At 39.4% G+C, this 18,360-nt stretch overlaps 1 protein-coding gene and 1 pseudogene across 1 annotated transcript in view; one reads left to right on the top strand and one right to left on the bottom strand.

Moving 5' to 3' along the window:
* The window catches only part of EMB (embigin), a 38,751-nt gene that overhangs the window by 10,858 nt on the left and 9,533 nt on the right, over positions 1 to 18,360 (bottom strand). Inside the window, 4 exon segments of the mRNA XM_060761467.2 lie at positions 2,533 to 2,621; positions 3,740 to 3,935; positions 6,261 to 6,344; positions 9,761 to 9,850. Of these exon segments, the coding sequence (XP_060617450.2) occupies positions 2,533 to 2,621; positions 3,740 to 3,935; positions 6,261 to 6,344; positions 9,761 to 9,850 (459 nt within the window).
* LOC137096461 (ER membrane protein complex subunit 10 pseudogene) lies at positions 10,225 to 17,583 on the top strand (annotated as a pseudogene).

Here is an 18,360-nt window from a genome sequence, read left to right as displayed (position 1 = left end):
CGTATTCTAGTCTCGGGAGCAAAAGGAAATAAGCTAGCTCCATCTTCTACATGACATTTCTCCAGCCATGAGTATAATGATGCATCTCAGTTTTTTTCCAAGCTAAACATATACAGCTCATGAAGTCTGTATAAAGCTTGGCTTCCAGACCTTTGATCATCCTGGTGATCATTTTCTGATCATGTTGCAAGTTGTCTATATCTTTTGTAAACTTTGATACCCAGAACTGGACACAGCATTCCAGGTGAAAATACTGGGTCTTCTGTTTAGTTGCAAGATTTTGGTAACATCAGCATTGAAAGGATGGTAAAAAACAAAACAAAACAAAACAAAAAACCAAAAAACAGGGATGGAGAAACACAAGCTTTTGGTGTTGAGTTAAGGCAATATGCCCTCAGTAAGTAGTGCAATAATATATAAGCTGGGAAAAAATGGGATTATACTTTAGCCAATACAATTTTAGCTGGGTATGCCTGCCTCCATCCAACAAGCAAGGTAAATAGTAGCAACCTCCAGAATCCTGAGTATGCATCAAAAGCAAAACAGAGAAATGGGGACAGTAGATAGGTTCACCTTACCAGAGAAATGGGGACAGTAGATAGGTTCACCTTGCCCCATTGTGTATTTTAAAAGCCTAAACTAATACATTTGGCACAAAATGGAAATCATAACAAAAACAGAGAGGAGTGAAAGAAATAGTAATACTTGGGTGCATTTTCTATAAAGACTTCAGTTGTCTCTAAAACAGCATTTATCAACCTGGGGGTGGGACCCAGGGGGAGATCACTAGGGGCGGGGTGTCAGAGGGGTCACCAAAGACCATCAGAAAACACAGTATTTTCTATTGGTCATGGGGGTTCTGTGTGGGAAGTTTGGCCCAATTCTATTGTTGCTGGGGTTCAGAATACTCTTTAATTTTAGGTGAACTATAAATCCCACCAACTACAGCCCCCAAATGTCAAGGTCTATTTTCCCCAAACTCCACTAGAGTTCACATTTAACTTTATTTTTCATTTAAATAAAATTGTTATTATTCACATTTGGGCATATTGAGTATTTGTGCCAATTTTGGTCCAGATGTATCACTGTTTGAGTCCACTGTGTGCTCTATATGTAGGTGAACTACAACTCTAAAACTCAAGGTCAATTCCCACCAAACCCTTCCAATATACTGTTGGTCATGGTAGTTCTGTGTGCCAAGTTTGGTTCAATTCCATCATTGGTGAAGTTCAGAATGCTCTTTGATTGTAGGTTAACTATACATCCCAGCAACTGCAAATCCCAAATGACAAAATCAGCCCCCTACCCCCAATCACATCAGTATTCAAATTTGGCCGTATCGAGTATTGTTGCCAAATTTGAATGAAAATATATCCTGCATATCTGATATTTACATTATGATTCATAAAAGTAGAAAAATTACAAGTATGAAGTAGCAACGAAAATAATGTTATGGTTGGGGGTCCCCACAACGTGAGGAACTGTATTAAGAGGTTGCAGCATTAGGAAGGTTGAGAACCAATGCTCTAAAAGGTTCACAGTGTTTTAGTTTACCTGTTTGTTTCATTCCACTGGTGCAAATTGTTTGCTTTAAAATACTCAAATATACCTCAGTTAATACTGTTAACTGAGGTATATCTATATCGTTGCTGGTAATAAAAAGCAATTCCTTGCTCTTACATTCATCCAGATAGTCCAAAGGTTTCAGTTAAACTCAGGAAAACCTGTGGCATGTGAAAAATATTGCCATTGGCCCTACTAATGAAAAAGACCTAGTCCTCCAAATCTGTGATCCCTTGTTTCACCATACCATTGGAACCTATTGTTGTCTGTCATTTTGTTGCAGCTTAAATGGAGAATTTGACAGTGTAACAGTGCGATTCTAGTACAGGAAAGGTTTGGCATTTCATAGAGAAAATCAGGGTGTTGTTATTTTCTTTTATAAGTAAGCATACAATGAAAAGGACAATGGCTCTATTCATAGTCAGGAGATAGTTCTTCTAAACATTCTTGCTCAGATCTAAAACTGTAACTATATATAAGGCAACAAATAATTAATGGCGTATCACTATTCTATATTTAGACACATTTTAATAATTCATCAACTTGTATCTTCAGTAAAATATAATCTTATATCTGGATACCTTTAATTACATCTGGATACCTTTTATTTCAGTAAAATAGACAGCATCAGTAAAAACTGTACAAATGTACAAAAGACAGAAAAATCGTCAGAACTAGAAGATTTAACACATTTTTTAAAATAAAAAGCTATTTATGTTCCCTCCACCCCACCCTAAAACGGCTAAAATAATATATCCTTTGCACAGCAGATTTTCTCGTGCATTTATCACTTACATAAATGTTCTAGCTATGGCTATAAAATAACAGTTCTATACGACTGCATTTATTTATAAGATCATGTTCTATACTCTCATCCACAAACATCAGCTAACTATTAACAAAATTTAGTCATATTACTTTACTATATATTAATTTGATCATCACAGAAGCAAAATTTTGGAATCTTACCTTGTAAATTAAATGTTGCATTTATTTCTGGGGTAGTTTTGTAAATGCAAGTGTAACTTTTCATTTGGTCCTCCTTTTCAACGTTTATCCTGAAAAGATTGGTTAAATAATACTTTGTAAAAAGGATGGATTTGTTCTAATGGGATAATAATTTCAAGGATTTAATTCTGAGAGTTAAAAAACTGCAATTAACATGGGAGAACAATTGCTGAAAGAATGATAAAGTATCGTGATTTTATGGAGGAATCATCCCTGTTGTACTGCTTAAGACAAAATACAAGTTCATCAGCTGATGGAAGAAAGGTTTTACATGATGGGTCATCAGGATGAAATCTTACAGACTTAGTGTGGGTTTAATAAGGGAATTTCTTATTAATGGAGAACATGGCATCCCTAGACTGAATTTTCTGCTTGCACAGAGTTAAAAATATAGTAATACATATGCTGTCAGAACATGGTGTTCAAATGTAATGAAATATTGTTTGTAGTTTAAACTGTGTGATGTAGCAATGTAATGCAAGAATTAAATCATAGAGCTCTGATTGATTGCTAGAGGGTAACTTTGGAAAGTTCCTGTGATGTATATGTGTGCCAGAAGATCTGATAAGCACGTGCTTCCAACAATGTATGGCTAAATGATCAGATGTGTTTTCTCTGCTCCTTTATATAGTATATAGTTTATAGTTTAGATTGCAATAAAGTTGTGCCGCTCCAGGCTTTGGAGCTGACTTAAGTAGCATGCTTCGTTTATTTCCCTTGTGCTTTCCAAGTGGACACTGGAGAATTGAGAAGTATTGAGATAAGAGAGAAAGGTGATTTATCTCAATAAATCAATATATGATGTGGCACATCACAATGGCTGCTATATCACTAACTGCCACAAGTGTAAAATATTTATTTATTTATTATTTACTGTATTTGTATACCGCCTTTCTCAGCCTATCGGCGACTCAAGATAGCTTCCAACAAAACAGTATACATAATATCATAGTACAAATTAGACATTAAAACAACATAAAACACAACAAGCAATAAGCAACACATCTTTATAACATGATGTAATTATTTATTCTACAACTGGACTATCAATTGATGCAATATAGCAAGCAATACAGATCGACGTTTTCTGTATGCGATTTCCTTCTTTGCCTTGTTCATATACATATGTTTAAAACCATTCCAATCAAATTTCATGGAAGCCACTCACGTATGTCGAGTGCACCACTTAGTATGGGTTTCTGTCCTGTTGAGGATTTCCTCTTGTATTGTTGCATCACCTGTCTTCCATGAAACCTCCATGATTTCCCTTTCTGTAGAAGGCTTGATAACCAAACTACACAACAGTTCAAGTTCAGTTGGCTTCTCTAATGTGATGTTTGTTGTTAATGTAGTGTCAGGAAATCCTGTTGGAAATAATTCGAAAACAGTTTTCTAATTAAAAAAAAGTAACTTAAAATACAGAATCTATCCCTTGGTTCACCTCTCTTCACTAAATTATAGTTTGACTTACATCTACATTAATTTTGCAATTAAGATGACAGAACAATGACACATTCCTGAAACACTTCAGTCATCATGCCTAATATTCCTATACTGTTCTAAGCTTCATGTCATTTACAGATGTTTGCATCGAAGTAAATGTTACTAATCCATAAACAATCTATCACAAGAAAGTGTCATATCAGCCTTCAAAAGATGGGCATCAGACTTTATTGACAAAAGTTTGGGCATAAGATTCATCAAGCCAATGCAATATGAAGCTGGAAAGACCAAGAGAACCCTGTGCTGTTGACCTATATTTAACAATGTTTCCCAAATACTTAAACCAAACTGTATCATTGAGTAATGTAGAGAAAACTGGGTTTTCCCAGTTTACTTCACATTAAATAAATACCTGAGAAAATCAGGACCTTAAGCTAATGTCCAGATCTTTCGCAGTATGGGCCCTGTGGGGACTGATTCCCAAGGCTGCATTCCACAATCCCAGGGGTCAATCCCCACAGGTATCCCAGTTCTTCAGGTTCCTGGAGCAGGAGGGTTCCCTCCTCCCCATCATTAATCCCCCAAAAAAACAAACTTTAGGGGTGTTCAGACCACATAGGCCCCTCTGCATAGTCCTCCTGATGCTGGAAAATGAGTGTCAGGAGGGATTTCTCTCCTCCTCCCCACCTTCTCATGAGTTTTCAAGCATCAGAAGGACTGTACAGAAGAGCTTGCACTGTTGACTGGCCCCTTCGGTAAAATTTTTTGGGGGGGATGGGGGATGGCTGGATGCATCCAGACCACCCCCACGGGAAAGCCCAGGGTTCTGGAAGGGGGCAAGGACTGATACCCAGGAGAAAGCAGGTTATTAGAGCTCACTTGGGTTTTATGTTAGTGTAGAAGGGCCCTTTAGTAAGTGGAAGCTAGGTACTTTGTTTTCTTCACCTGGGGATGGGTTACTGTCAGACTGGAAACAGATGCAAGTCTATATTGTATTCCTGAACAAATAATAGTTTCCAAACCTGCAGATATCCATATTATGCTCTACTGAATCCTCTTATCTAGCACTGGGAAATATAGAGTGTCAAGTTAGATGTGGCCTGTTTTCGAACTGACATGAGAAAGGAGAAATACTTCAAAAACAAAATAAACAATGCTCCCATTTCTCCCTAAACTATATGTAATAAATAAGAGCTTGAAAGTGTTACTTTTGAGGACTAAAATTCCCAAAATCCACTGGTCATGTTGGCTGGAAGGTTTTGGGAATTGAGGTACAAAAGTCTGACCTTTCCAAGCTGTGAAACAGTTCCCCACTGTTATGATTTTGACTGTAGCATAGTTTTCATTAGTTCCCCCCCCCCCCCTTAATGCATGGTTTATATCTGTTTTGCAGTTCCATTACAATTAACTTCTGGGTGGAAAACACATCTTTCAACAAAGAGAAATCTGTTCAGAAAATAATCAGTCGGGTGGGCTATGAACATTTTCCACATTTTTTCTGTCTAAGAGAAAGAAAAAACACTCTCCAAGTCCTCAAAATGACAAGAAAACTACCTGGTACGGCTGAAAAAGGAAACTTGACAAACTGGTTTAGGAAAAGTATTTCTTGAAGTGACCCAGATAAAAAACAAAACCATGAATCTTGTAGCTGGTATCAAATAAAAGGCTTGTACAGCTGCCTATAAGCAGTTAGTTATTTGCAGACAAAAGCTAGTCTTAGACAAGTAAAGCAAAATATAATTTGCCTCTCTGTACAGTATAAACAGTTATCTTATGCCAAAATGCACACCTGTGGTTCAATATCAGTACTGTAACTTAACTCTTATCAAAATGACTCATCTGCTTCTCTGAGCAGAATGGCAAATGGCATCTCTACTGTCCCCACTTTGACACTGTTTCTGGTCTTTTTGAATGCCTGGGTGGGAAAATGGCTGCAGTGTAACTTTCCTCTCTCAGCTTGGTTGGCCTCCGGAGGTAGTATTGACAATTTTCCCTCTCTGTTGAATGGCCCTGAAATTATCCATGAGTCATATCAAATTCCATACTTTTGGGCCCCAAACTTGCCCTTGATTTACACACGAGGTTGACTTATACATGAGTATATATAGAACCTCTGTTTTTGTTAGATGCTTTAAGTTTCAAAGCATTCATAGTACTTAAGAAACTTACTAGTAATTTGTTTTTAAAAGAAAGGGATTAGTTTATCTACTGCTAGCCAAAGTTCGTAATGGAGATGAAAAACTTACCACTTATGGTAATATTCTCTCGTCTGAATACAAGGGCAGGAGTCTTCTCAGTTTGACTAAGATGTTGTGTGCTGCTGGATGATTCTATCAAAAGGAAAAAATGAGACTGGATTTTTTTTTTCAAGCTATGATTTAGTGAAACATTAATTTGAAATCTTCTCAGTAAGTTGAAGTGAAAGCATAAGGGCCACAAGGTTAGAAATTCATTTTATAAAGAAGATGGATCTGTCACTCAGTGTATGACTTATGTATGATCCCACACTTATGACCTCATCATAAATGTCCTAGGATGCTTCTGCCCTGGTTTACTCATGGAGCCCCACGCCACCCATCAGATGATGTAGGCTGACTTCTGATGGGACTCAGTGGGTGAACTGGGGCAGTAGCATGATAAAACGTTGCATGACCAACACTATGGTCTCTCTGTGCTCCATTAGGAACAGTGGGGCTACTGCGGAATTAAGCTTGGTGGTAAAACTTCCCCATGTATAATGGGGAAGTGTCAGCTGACAGCTGGGGCACTGGGATTGCTCTGCTGCCACCCCGATTCACAACGAAGGCTGCCAAATTGCAACACTGGGCCTCATCCATGTGATGAGGTCCCTAGAACACCAGCTTCATTTCTGCCACAATCCTCTTCAGACATTGAGATTGTTCTCTTTGTGGACAAATATTGGGGACATGCAACATCATCACAAAAGTCACTGGAATTGTCATGGATCATGTCAATTCTGGTGGTTCCCATCCAGGTGCATGGGAACCTGTCGCCCCATGCCCCACGCTGCCCAACTCACCACTCCGGGGGGAAGCGTCCATTGCCCGGCTTCCCCTCATTGATCCAAGACAACATGGGAAGTTCCTCATGTTGCCATGGTTTTGCCTACCCTTTTATGATGGAGCCCCACTGGAAGTTGCAGTGCATTATGGCATGGGAGCTGGAGGGCTCGGTCATAAAACGATGGGTGAACTGGTGCATGCCCCTGAATTTGCCCTAATGTGATGGAGCACATCCATGACTGCTGCCAGAGTTTAGGAAAAGTTACTTTTTGAATTCAAAGCTCACATCCAGCACAATCATTAGCCAACTTCCAGGAGTTATAGATCAAACAAGTAAATTCATCATGCTCTGGACACTGCTATGCACTCTGTCACAAATGTAGAAAAGGTTCAGCCTTATCAGGAAAGGACTAAGTTTATATCTGCTCTTTGTTTAAGAAAACTGAAACGGGATCAGGCAGACCAACATTTAAATCAAGGACCTCCCCAGTAGCAAATGGAAGCACTTATGTTATGGAGGTGGAAAATCATTCTGAGCACTAGTCTGAACTTTGAAGGAATAAAGCCAAGTATTGAATCTAGGCTCCAAAACAACTTTCCCATTTTGGATTATGGAGTAAAGCTCAAAACAGATTCACAATCTTCCTGACAGAGCAACCAGACACTGCTGATTCAACTTACTACTATCCTTCGACCTTTCAATCTCATTTCCTTCACATGTTTCTTGTGAGCATAGTATTGGCAGTGGGGAAAATCTTTTGGCAAAGGAAAGAGGAGAAATGGGCTTGATAACACAAACACAGGTGCCAGCATCATATAGTAATTTTAATGTTGGACTATAACTCTGGAGATCAGTGTTTGAATCCTTGCTTAGCCATGGAAATCCATCAGGTGACCTTGGGCATGTCATACTCTCTCAGCTTCAGCAGAAAGCAAAGCAAAATCCCCTCTGAATCTCCCCCCCTCAAAAAAACTCACCTTGAGTTGGAAACAATTCGAAGGCTCACATCAACTATAATGAAGCTACCCCATATGTTTGGGTTTTTCTACCCAACTGTCTATTTTTTACTGTGACAGCCACTTGTTTTCCAGCAGAGATCTTTCCCATTAGGGTCTACCAGATTTCTGTCTCCAACAGAAATATCAAGAGTGGAATGGACATTATGCATACAAATCCATGTTCAACTCTATCAAGTTAATGGGAAGCACGATGATTATTCAGTGAGCTATGACTTCTGGCTGCAAAGGGGTCTTTAATTGAGAATCTAGCAGAGTAGAAAAAGTTAACCATCTCTTCTTTTCCTCTTTTCTAGAAACCCCAAACCAATTTGCAGTCCTTTCACCTGTAACCACATATGCAAAAAAATAATGTATGTTTATGTACATATTAAAACTCATGTTTACTTTGGGCTTGTATCTGTCTTCATAGTGAGAAGCTATGTTTAAGGGACTAGATCTAAGCTGTTAAAATTGGTAACACCCTTATTCAGAAAAATAGATTTTGATATAACCAAAAACAACTTCCAGTCTTATAGGCAGACTTCCAGTCTTGTAGGACAATTGTTTTGTTCTAAGGCTGGGTTTCATATAATATTTCAGTTCCTGTTTTGAGAAAGTTCCTCCCTTCCTGTAAGTGAGTATAAATGTTTGGTAGCTAGGAAGACACTTTGTTCCAAGCAATCTTTTGCTGACCTCCTGTGGATGATGGTTTTCCAAGGGAAAGAGAAGCCCAATAGCTTGGAGAATGAAACCTCTGAACTTCAGAAGCATCCTGCTGGGTTACAACAAAGCCACATTTGCTCCTTTGTCCTGTTTCCCTGAAGTGACAAACCTGAAAGAACTCAGTTACACTACAGGAAATCTGTACCAGAAGTTTCTAAACTGAGAAGTAAACATCTAAACTTTTCTTAGCTGAAGTCATGTTACACAAAAAACACAACCAACTCTAAAAGCATTTCCTACAGTCACTGAACATTCAAAAGGAGACTAAACTAATTTTGTGTTTAGAAGGGCCATTAGTCTAAGAATGTGGAAGCCTCTCAGTCTTGATTTTGTCAAGTTTCTTCAAATTTCGTGAAGTTTCATCTTGTCCTTGTTTCATAACAGATTATGAGAGATTATGTCAGCTGTGTGTCTGTCATTAGTATAAATGGACTATGAGTTGCAGTCTTAGGAATTTTGCTTTTTGAAGTTTCTGCTTCATTAACAAATGCCTTATTTACTGCCTTACATACATATCATTAACAGCAAAACTACCAATATCTGGTCCAGTGGTCTATACTGAAAAAAAAAAATTCATCACTGAAGAACAAGGTGGACACTTTTCCTTTATGAATGACAATACTGTTAGATGCAAAGTCACACACATAACATAAAGCATTCCTCAGGCTTATCTTTTTTTTCTCAGGAGTACAGAGTGTACACTCCTGTTGAGTGAGATTATTTTGACAAGGGCATGAATCCTGTGGCCCTGTAATTGTTGTCGTTACTGCTCCCATGAGAAGAGCCATGCCTGATCAGAGCAAAAGCCTTGCTAATCAATCACTGTGTTCCCGCAGAGTCCAACTACATGCTTACAGGAAACCCACAACCAGATCACGACTCTTACTTCCATCAACCCCTGTCAACAAAGGAAAATACAGTGCAATTTCTGCAGGATCAGAACATCTGTAAGATGTGAAAAGTAGTCATAGCTCACCAGACAAAAAGGAATAGATTATTACCTGAGGTGGATTTTCCTGGAAGTGATGCTGCATTATCAGAAGTGCTGTCTGAAGTTTGCTGTCTGGCACTTTGTGCTTCCAAAGTGGTAGCTATTTTAAAGGGGAGAAAGAATAACAATATTTGACAATATCTTGTAACAATACAGGTTATAAAATTCTGCTTATCATTATTTCTATTTGTATAAATAAAAAACAATCAATATAAAAAAATACCAACACCCTGGTAACAAAGTGGCCTCTTCAACCAAATATAATAAGCAAACCTCAAAATCTTTGATGAGCAATTATGGATAACAGCCATTTAATTATCAAATGCTGAAGTGTTTAGTATATGAGATCAAAGGAAATGAGATTTCAATTACCATTCAGTTGTGAAACATAGCCTCAATTGTAGAGGTAAAAAAAAAACATTGCAAGGATCACCTATGACCTTATCACATGGTGGTTGAGAAGTCCATCAGATGATGCAGGCTACTTCCAGCAGGGCTCTGTTGGGCTTCGTGCTAGCAGCATGTAGGCAGCACAGAGCCCTGAGGATTCAGATGTACACCCAACTTCTCTTAGAAGAAGATGTGGAGGTTGTGGGAGGAAGCCAGGAACAGCGGGGGAACATTGTGGGATGGGATATCACAACCAATCATGTAAGGGGACAAATTGGTATGTTGCCCCACAGTTTCCCCTGATGTCCTTCAGCTTCCTTAGTCTTACATTTGCCAAAGTACACAGCCAAAGTACTTCTGGGAGATGGCCATTCAGTCTCTGTTTCAAAACCTCAAAAAAAAAAAAAGGTAAAAAGAAGATAGTCTCACTCCGAGGATATCTATTGCTCTGACAACCATAAAACAACAAGTGGTCTGGACTCTTCCACATATTTACTGTTTTCATTTGTTCCTAGGCTCTGCTGCAGCATGAAACAAGGTTACTCCATTTTCTATTTTAAATCCCTACAGATATTTAAAGATGGTTATCATGTCACCTCTGTCTTCAATAAGCTATACATCCCCAGTCCCAAACCATTCTTCACAGGATTTTGTTCCTAGGTCTTTTATCATCTTGGTTGGCCTTCTATAACCACATCTTGCTTCCTGTTACCATCATAAAGCACACCTATAACTGAAAGCAATGGAATACAAGTGTTCTTTCTCCAATGACTCAAGAAAAAACACTTGTATTCCATGGATTTCACATGATTAAACCTGTTACTGCAACTTTATAATATTATAATCTAGAAACCTATTAAGTCATGTGTAGATTAATACTTTTGAAAGAAAATGAAGATAGACGCAATTAGAATTCTCAAAGGGATCAAATGTCTTGGTGGCTTTACATGGGATACCAATTACACTAACTGAAAATGCATTTTTCACTCCAGCGTAATGGGTGATTTTTAACTTGAAAAGCAGAGCTAGAAATCATGTTGGCCATGGACTATACGTGGTCTTTTCCTCCCATATTCAAACCAGTAGCATCCCCACAAAACAAGACTGGAAATCATCTGGAACCACACAAAAACACAAAACACACTTCTGGGGGACCAATTTAAAAACAGTGGGGAAACGTATTGTCAAAGTCTTTCATGGCCAGAATCACTGGGTTGTTGTATGTTTTTTGGATTGTATAGCCATGTTCTAGAAGCATTCTTTTTAGAAGAGTTCTTTCTCCCACCCGGGACCTTCAAAAGATATATAAAACCAGTTTCCAGTTTCCAACAAATCTCACAACCTCTGAGGATGCTTGCCACAGATGTAGGTGAAACGTCAGGAAAGAATGCTTCTAGAACATGGCCACAAAATCCAAAAACCTACAACCACCCAGTGGGGAAGACATGCCCAAAAGCTCCCTGAAATGGCCAGGAAGGATGAAATATAATTTCTGGTAATTCAGATTCAAAATAGTGACCTCATCAGTTGTGTTCTTTTCAAAGATTTAGACTCACTTGGATTTGCTGGCCCTTCCTTAATTGTGTGAGTATGTGTACTAGTCTGAACTTTAAAACAGCTCCTGTGAATGCTTTCTCAAGTGCAGAACTTTAAGTTGTTGTGTTAAAGTTCTAAAGTCACAAGTGCTGTTGTTCATTCGTTCAGTCGTCTCCGACTCTTCGTGACCTCATGGACCAGCCCACGCCAGAGCTCCCTGTCGGCCGTTACCACCCCCAGCTCCCTCAAGGTCAGTCCAGTCACTTCAAGGATGCCATCCATCCATCTTGCCCTTGGTCGGCCCCTCTTCCTTTTGCCTTCCACTTTCCCCAGCATAATTGTCTTCTCTAGGCTTTCCTGTCTCCTCATGATGTGGCCAAAATACTTCAACTTTGTCTCTAGTATCTTTCCCTCCAGTGAGCAGTCGGGCTTTATTTCCTGGAGGATGGACTGGTTGGATCTTCTCGCAGTCCAAGGCACTCTCAGCACTTTCCTCCAACACCACAGCTCAAAAGCATCGATCTTCCTTCGCTCAGCCTTCCCTAAGGTCCAGCTCTCACATCCGTAGGTGACTACAGGGAAGACCATGGCTTTGACTAGGTGGATCTTTGTTGTCAGTCTGATGTCTCTACTCTTCACTATTTTATCGAGACTGGACATTGCTCTCCTCCCAAGAAGTAAGCGTCTTCTGATTTCCTGGCTACAGTCTGCATCTGCAGTAATCTTTGCACATAGAAATACAAAGTCTGTCACGGCCTCCACGGTTTCTCCTTCTATTTTCCAGTTGTCAATCATTCTTGTTTCCATAATCTTGGTTTTTTTGACGTTTAGCTGCAACCCGGCTTTTGCGCTTTCTTCTTTCACCTTGATTAGAAGGCTCCTCAGCTCCTCCTCGCTTTCGGCCATCAGGGTGGTGTCATCTGCATATCTGAGGTTGTTAATGTTTCTTCCAGCAATTTTCACCCCAGCCTTGCATTCATCAAGCCCCGCACATCGCATGATGTGTTCTGCATACAAGTTAAAAAGGTTGGGTGAGAGGATGCAGCCTTGCTGTACGCCTTTCCCAATCTTGAACCAGTCTGTTGTTCCGTGGTCAGTTCTTACTGTTGCTACTTGGTCCTTGTACAGATTCCTCAGGAGAGAGACAAGGTGGCTTGGGATGCCCATCCCACTAAGAACTTGCCACAATTTATTATGATCCACACAGTCAAAGGCTTTAGAATAGTCAATGAAGCAGAAGTAGATGTTTTTCTGAAACTCCCTGCCTTTCTCCATTATCCAGCGGATATTGGCAATCTGGTCTCTCGTTCCTCTGCCTTTTCTGAACCCAGCTTGAACATCTGGCAACTCTCGCTCCATGTATTGCTGGATTCTTCCTTGAAGGATCTTGAGCATTACCTTACTGGCATGAGAAATAAGGGCCACTGTACGGAAGTTTGAGCAGTCTTTCGCATTTCCCTTTTTTGGTATGGGGATATAAGTTGATTTTTTCCAGTCTGATGGCCATTCTTGTGTTTTCCATATTTGCTGGCAAATGGCATGCATCACCTTGACAGCATCATCTTTTAAGATTTTAAACAGTTCAGCTGGGATCCCGTCGTCTCCTGCTGCCTTGTTGTTAGCAATGCTTCTTAAGGCCCATTCAACCTCACTCCTCAGGATGTCTGGTTCTAATTCATTCACCACACCGTCAAAACTATCCTCAATATTATTATCCTTCCTATACAGATCTTCTGTATAGTCTCGCCACAAGTGCTACCGCTATAGAAAAAGCCCTCAGTTTTGCTGTTCATGAAAATGTCAGTCATAGGGCATGGGCAGTTTGAGTCTTTGTGCCATGCCAGTATCAGGTCAGTTCACCTCACTTCTTCTAGGTTCTACAAGGCAAAGTATAGGGGAACTATTTATTCTGTCCTGAACTCCATGGAGGAAAGTCTGGATAAGAATGAATCAAGGAAGTAATATCTATATTGAGCTCTAATTTTATGTTACTCTTTGAAATTTAGTCCTGATCCAGTACTTAGTCCTGGCTAAAAATAAAACTGCTGAATCTCCATTGATTCAGTGGGTCTACTTTACTTGGAATTAACAACTGGATTTAGGCCACAGGCTGCTTAATATTCATGCTCTTCTTTCTCTCTAGCTCCACTTTGTGTCAGTCTCCTGAAATGCTGCTGGAAGATGCTTTACATGCAACAAGATCTGGGTCAAGCAGGTGTCCATAATTTAACAGAGACGAAAATACTCTCTCCTCCTTTTTTTTTTTGCTTTGCTTCCTTTTCTTGCATAGTCACTGAAAAAATAATAAAACATTGTTCTGAATTTGCATGGGACAGTGTCTGGATGGTACAAAGTTTTGGATGCCATTCTTGGATTTTGGAGTCACACAGCTGCTGCAATTCACCTCCATATGATGTCCAGAATCACTGCTCCTCTTTTTCTTCTGGCAGTTGGCAAAGTACATTTTGTGCCAGTACCAGACTAATGAAATCATCCCAGTGAGCTTCCCAAAGTAGAAAGAAGACAGAATGTCTTATCTGAGATCATAATTGCTAATGATGTCTTTCTCAATAACTCACTTGGAAATTAAATTAGTTTAATACTCTTCTCTGAACTATTTCATGCATGTATGCATCTGGGGTTGACAACTGTGTGAGGAATAGGGAACAATTTACACCCCAGACTCTCCCATTGCAGATTGCACTGCAACAGCAAGCGGAAATGCCTTCATTTCCCTTTACAGTCTCTCAAAATAACAATGGATGGGACAATATTTGCTGCTGCCGTTTTGAGACTGCAAAGGAAAATGTACCGTAGTTATAGAGTGTGCCACAGGTCCTGGACTGAATGTGGGAGTGGGAGTATTTTTTTGTGTTTCCATGCATTTGGGGGGCTTTCTTGGTAGTTTTATGTATTAAGCACTTTGGGAAACAAGTAGGGGGCTTCAGAAATCACGGAAATGGGGTCCAAATGAAGCTCACAGACCATTATTTGCTTTTCCCTGATGAGAATGAAGAAGCCCTGGGTCTAGAGTGTTTATTTACCACATTTCTCAGATTTTTAACCCATTGTTCATTCCAAAAGTCTCCCTGAGAGCCTCACAGATGTCAAAAATCACACCGTTCTTGCCTGTAGGGTTATAATGCAAAAGGCACAAAACAAAGGGACTGAGAGATGGAGGGGGAGGAGGAGAATAAGTAAACTTTGGGACTAAATTATTGGTTTCACTTTCAGGAGGCCATTTAAGTGGGCAGGAGTGTGGCTCAGGGAATGTGTACAATGTCCACAAGACATTTTGAGGCCCTCATTGACCCCAGAGACCAAATAATGTATTCTAAATGCCCTCTAAGATCCTTGTGGGCATATTTTACACCTCCCCCCCCCCCGAATGTTTTAGGCCCAGAATAGTCATTTTTTAACAAAAAAACAAAAAACACTAAGAGATTCCAAGGTACAAGAGCACAATAAAGGCGATATGAAAGAAATAACATCCAGCACTTGATTTGAAGTCAGCATGGACAAATATACAAGATTTATCTTGGTCTCACCACTGACACAAGCCCATCTGCTGAGGACATGCGATAGGGTCTTTTTAGTGGCTGCCCTCATACTCTGAAATCCTCAAAGAAGGCTACGCCCATACCCTCATTGTCTTGCTTCCACCAACATGTAAAGCTCATTTTATTTAAATACTAGTAGACATTTGGTGAGTTACCTGGTTATACAGCAGAAGGGATTTTTCAAAGGGTATGTATGTTGATGTTTTATTGGTATAATGCTTTTAAAATGCTTTTATACAGGATAAACATGATGGGTAACCCCCCCCCCCCCCACACACACACATACATTTGATGATAAGGTATTCAGATGTATTTTGTTTTAACCTTGTCATAAGTCACCCTCAGAGAGGTAGGAGAATTAAATTAAACCAATCAGTACTTCAATGCTAATCTCACTTGCAGTACTATACTAAAAAAAACCCAGAAGTTTGTGGTTTCCTGCATGTTTCAGCTTTTTTTATTCACAGGAAGAATTGCCAAAGTTGGACAGTGCCATCTGCAAAAGAATAGTGAATAATGTAATATATCAACCTTTCTCAAATTGATATTTTTCAGATGTGTAGTGCTATAGATCCCATTATCCTAAGCACCAAAGTCACAGTTGTACTCACATAACAATAGTGGAAATCCACACTTAAAATAGCTGGCTCTGCTTTACTGCTAACTTTGGATAAAGGCAAAAAGAACATAAAACATTTCAAAATCAGGGGATACTTTAGACTTGATTTACAGTATTCACTCCAAATGAAGTATTGGAGGACCAATTTTCTGTTTAAAAATACCAAGTTTTTAGCAGAAGCTGGGTGTGTCAGCACTGATTGGCTGGTGACCATAACGTTTCCAAGCAACTTTCTCCTGCAATTTTTACATCAGTTTCATAATTTTATGGTTTTGTATGTATGGATTAATGTCTGTAAGGTTGCAAACCTGTTCTGAAAATAAGGAAGAAAAACAATTGGTTTGGCATGTGATAAGTAAGGGATTTGCAATGGATACCTTAGACTGCCAAAAAGATAAATGAGCACTAGATCTGATCTTAACTCTTCCTAGAAAGCAAGATGACTAAATTGAGGCTGTTGTATTTTGAGCATATCATGACAAGACATCATTCATTAGAAAAGACAAGAATGCTCAGTAAAGGGGAAGACAGTAGGAAGAGACGAAATGAAGAAGACCACATTACAGATGGATTAAATCGATCAGTGAAATCATAGCCCTGAGTTTGCAAAATAAAAGCAGAAAAATTAATGACTAGGAGTTTTCTCAATTGTTGTGTGGTCATATATTAAGGTGGATGACAAATAACAGTAACGAAGACATGGCCAAATAGATAATTCCAAATAATAAAGTGGAAGGTAGTCCTTATAAAGTATTAAAGGATGAGTAAACCTAAAAGGTTCACAGGAATGAACATCACTGGAAAAAAATGGGAAAAATCATCAGTTCTCTTCATAGCAGAATGTTTAGTCAAGACTTCCAAAGGTTATGGCTCTAGATCAGATATGCACACCAAACTTTTATTTTAACATTTTATGAAGCAACTACATTTCACATATAACCTATGAATCATTTATGGGGGTGGGGGATGAGTAATTAAAAGAGAATCAAGTCAAAGGATGTATGAGACTAGTTCATATACTGTTTTCTTAAAAGAGTTATGTGGATTATTAGAAGAACTAGAGGCTTTCAATGTACAGATACATTCAGATATATTCAATTGAATATGTTGTGTTTCGGGAGGTTTGTTTGTCTGTTCTCATTGACCAAACTCTTGCATCAGGAATGGAAAACTGTGATCCCCAAGGGATGCCGTGGAATCCGCACACGATAAAGTGCACCCTCAGCAGCCACTTCCCTAAGTGATCACTGAAGAGAGTAGTGTTGAATATGTCACCTCTTTTGTCCGAGCATGCTCTATGGTGGAGTCCCATCTGTCAGATAGGCTGACGGTTCACACAGACATTGCTGGGAATATAATTGGCCTTTCCATCGTCACTGTGCCAGGCTCTTGCCATGGGGCAGAGGTGGAGGATGTGGACCTGGAACTATTTAATACCACTGTCCTCCTTCAGCAGCCCATCCCAGCAGCAGTACCAGAGACAGCAGCATTTATTGAGCGTATGGAACAAGAGCAGGCCCAGAAAGCCAAGAATCCACAGGAGCAGAAATCCTTCTTTGCTAAATATTGGATGTACATTATTCCCATTGTCCTTTTCCTGATGATGTCTGGAGCACCCGATGCAGGGGGGCAAGGAGGGGGCAATGGAGGCAGTGCTGGGGGAGGGGGCCGGTGAGTGGGGATTGCATCTTTTCCTGGGTTGTGGAAAGGCATGGTGTAAATAAATATTACCAAGGGAAAAAAAAAGGAATGGAAAACTGTGATCATCCAGATACTGTAGCTCCTATTATTGCACTGCAATGACAGTAGTGGTAACTAGGACTGATGGGAATGCTAGGACTGATGGAGAGCCACATACTTCCTGATCTATAGATAAGATGATGATAATGATGACAAGTGGGGAGTTGTGGATGGTAGAAAGATAGTTACATGGATCGTAGAGATCTGGTTTAAGGGAACTGATTTGACTACACAGCATTACCCTCTCTCTCATTTTCTCTCTCTCCTTCTCACTCTCACCATCTCTCTCTCTCTTGTCTGTCTGGTTATGATAAATGTTAACAAGGTACAGATTTCGTGTATACTGGAACAAAGAAGTAAACATACTCCCCAAACTCATCTTTTCAGTGATATCTCTGTGTCTAAATGTATCCCCAGTACTAGCTTTGGATGAAAATGGACCAAAATGGATACATACAATTTAATCAGTGAACCAAGAAACACAAATTAAGATTACTGGAAAACTGACTAGTAGTTATGAAATTTCACTGAAATTGAATACCGTCACAAAAATGCAGAGATACCTCTCATTCTTAGGGTTTTAAGAAATCACCAGCTTTAGCAAACAGCAACTTCTTAGCTAACTGTCTCCATATAATGTGAAATGAAAAGGGAACATTGTGTATGTTCAAAGGTCAGAGCTTAATTCCTAAAGAAAATGCCAGAACTCAGACATGTAAAGCTGTCTAAACTTCATGACATCTACCCTGGAAATCCCGCTACGTA

The sequence above is a fragment of the Anolis sagrei genome, chromosome 2 (assembly GCF_037176765.1).
Source record: "Anolis sagrei isolate rAnoSag1 chromosome 2, rAnoSag1.mat, whole genome shotgun sequence".
Lineage (NCBI taxonomy): Eukaryota > Metazoa > Chordata > Lepidosauria > Squamata > Dactyloidae > Anolis > Anolis sagrei.
The sequence above is the reverse complement of the archived record's forward strand: the minus strand, read 5'-3'. Positions and strand labels throughout refer to the sequence as shown.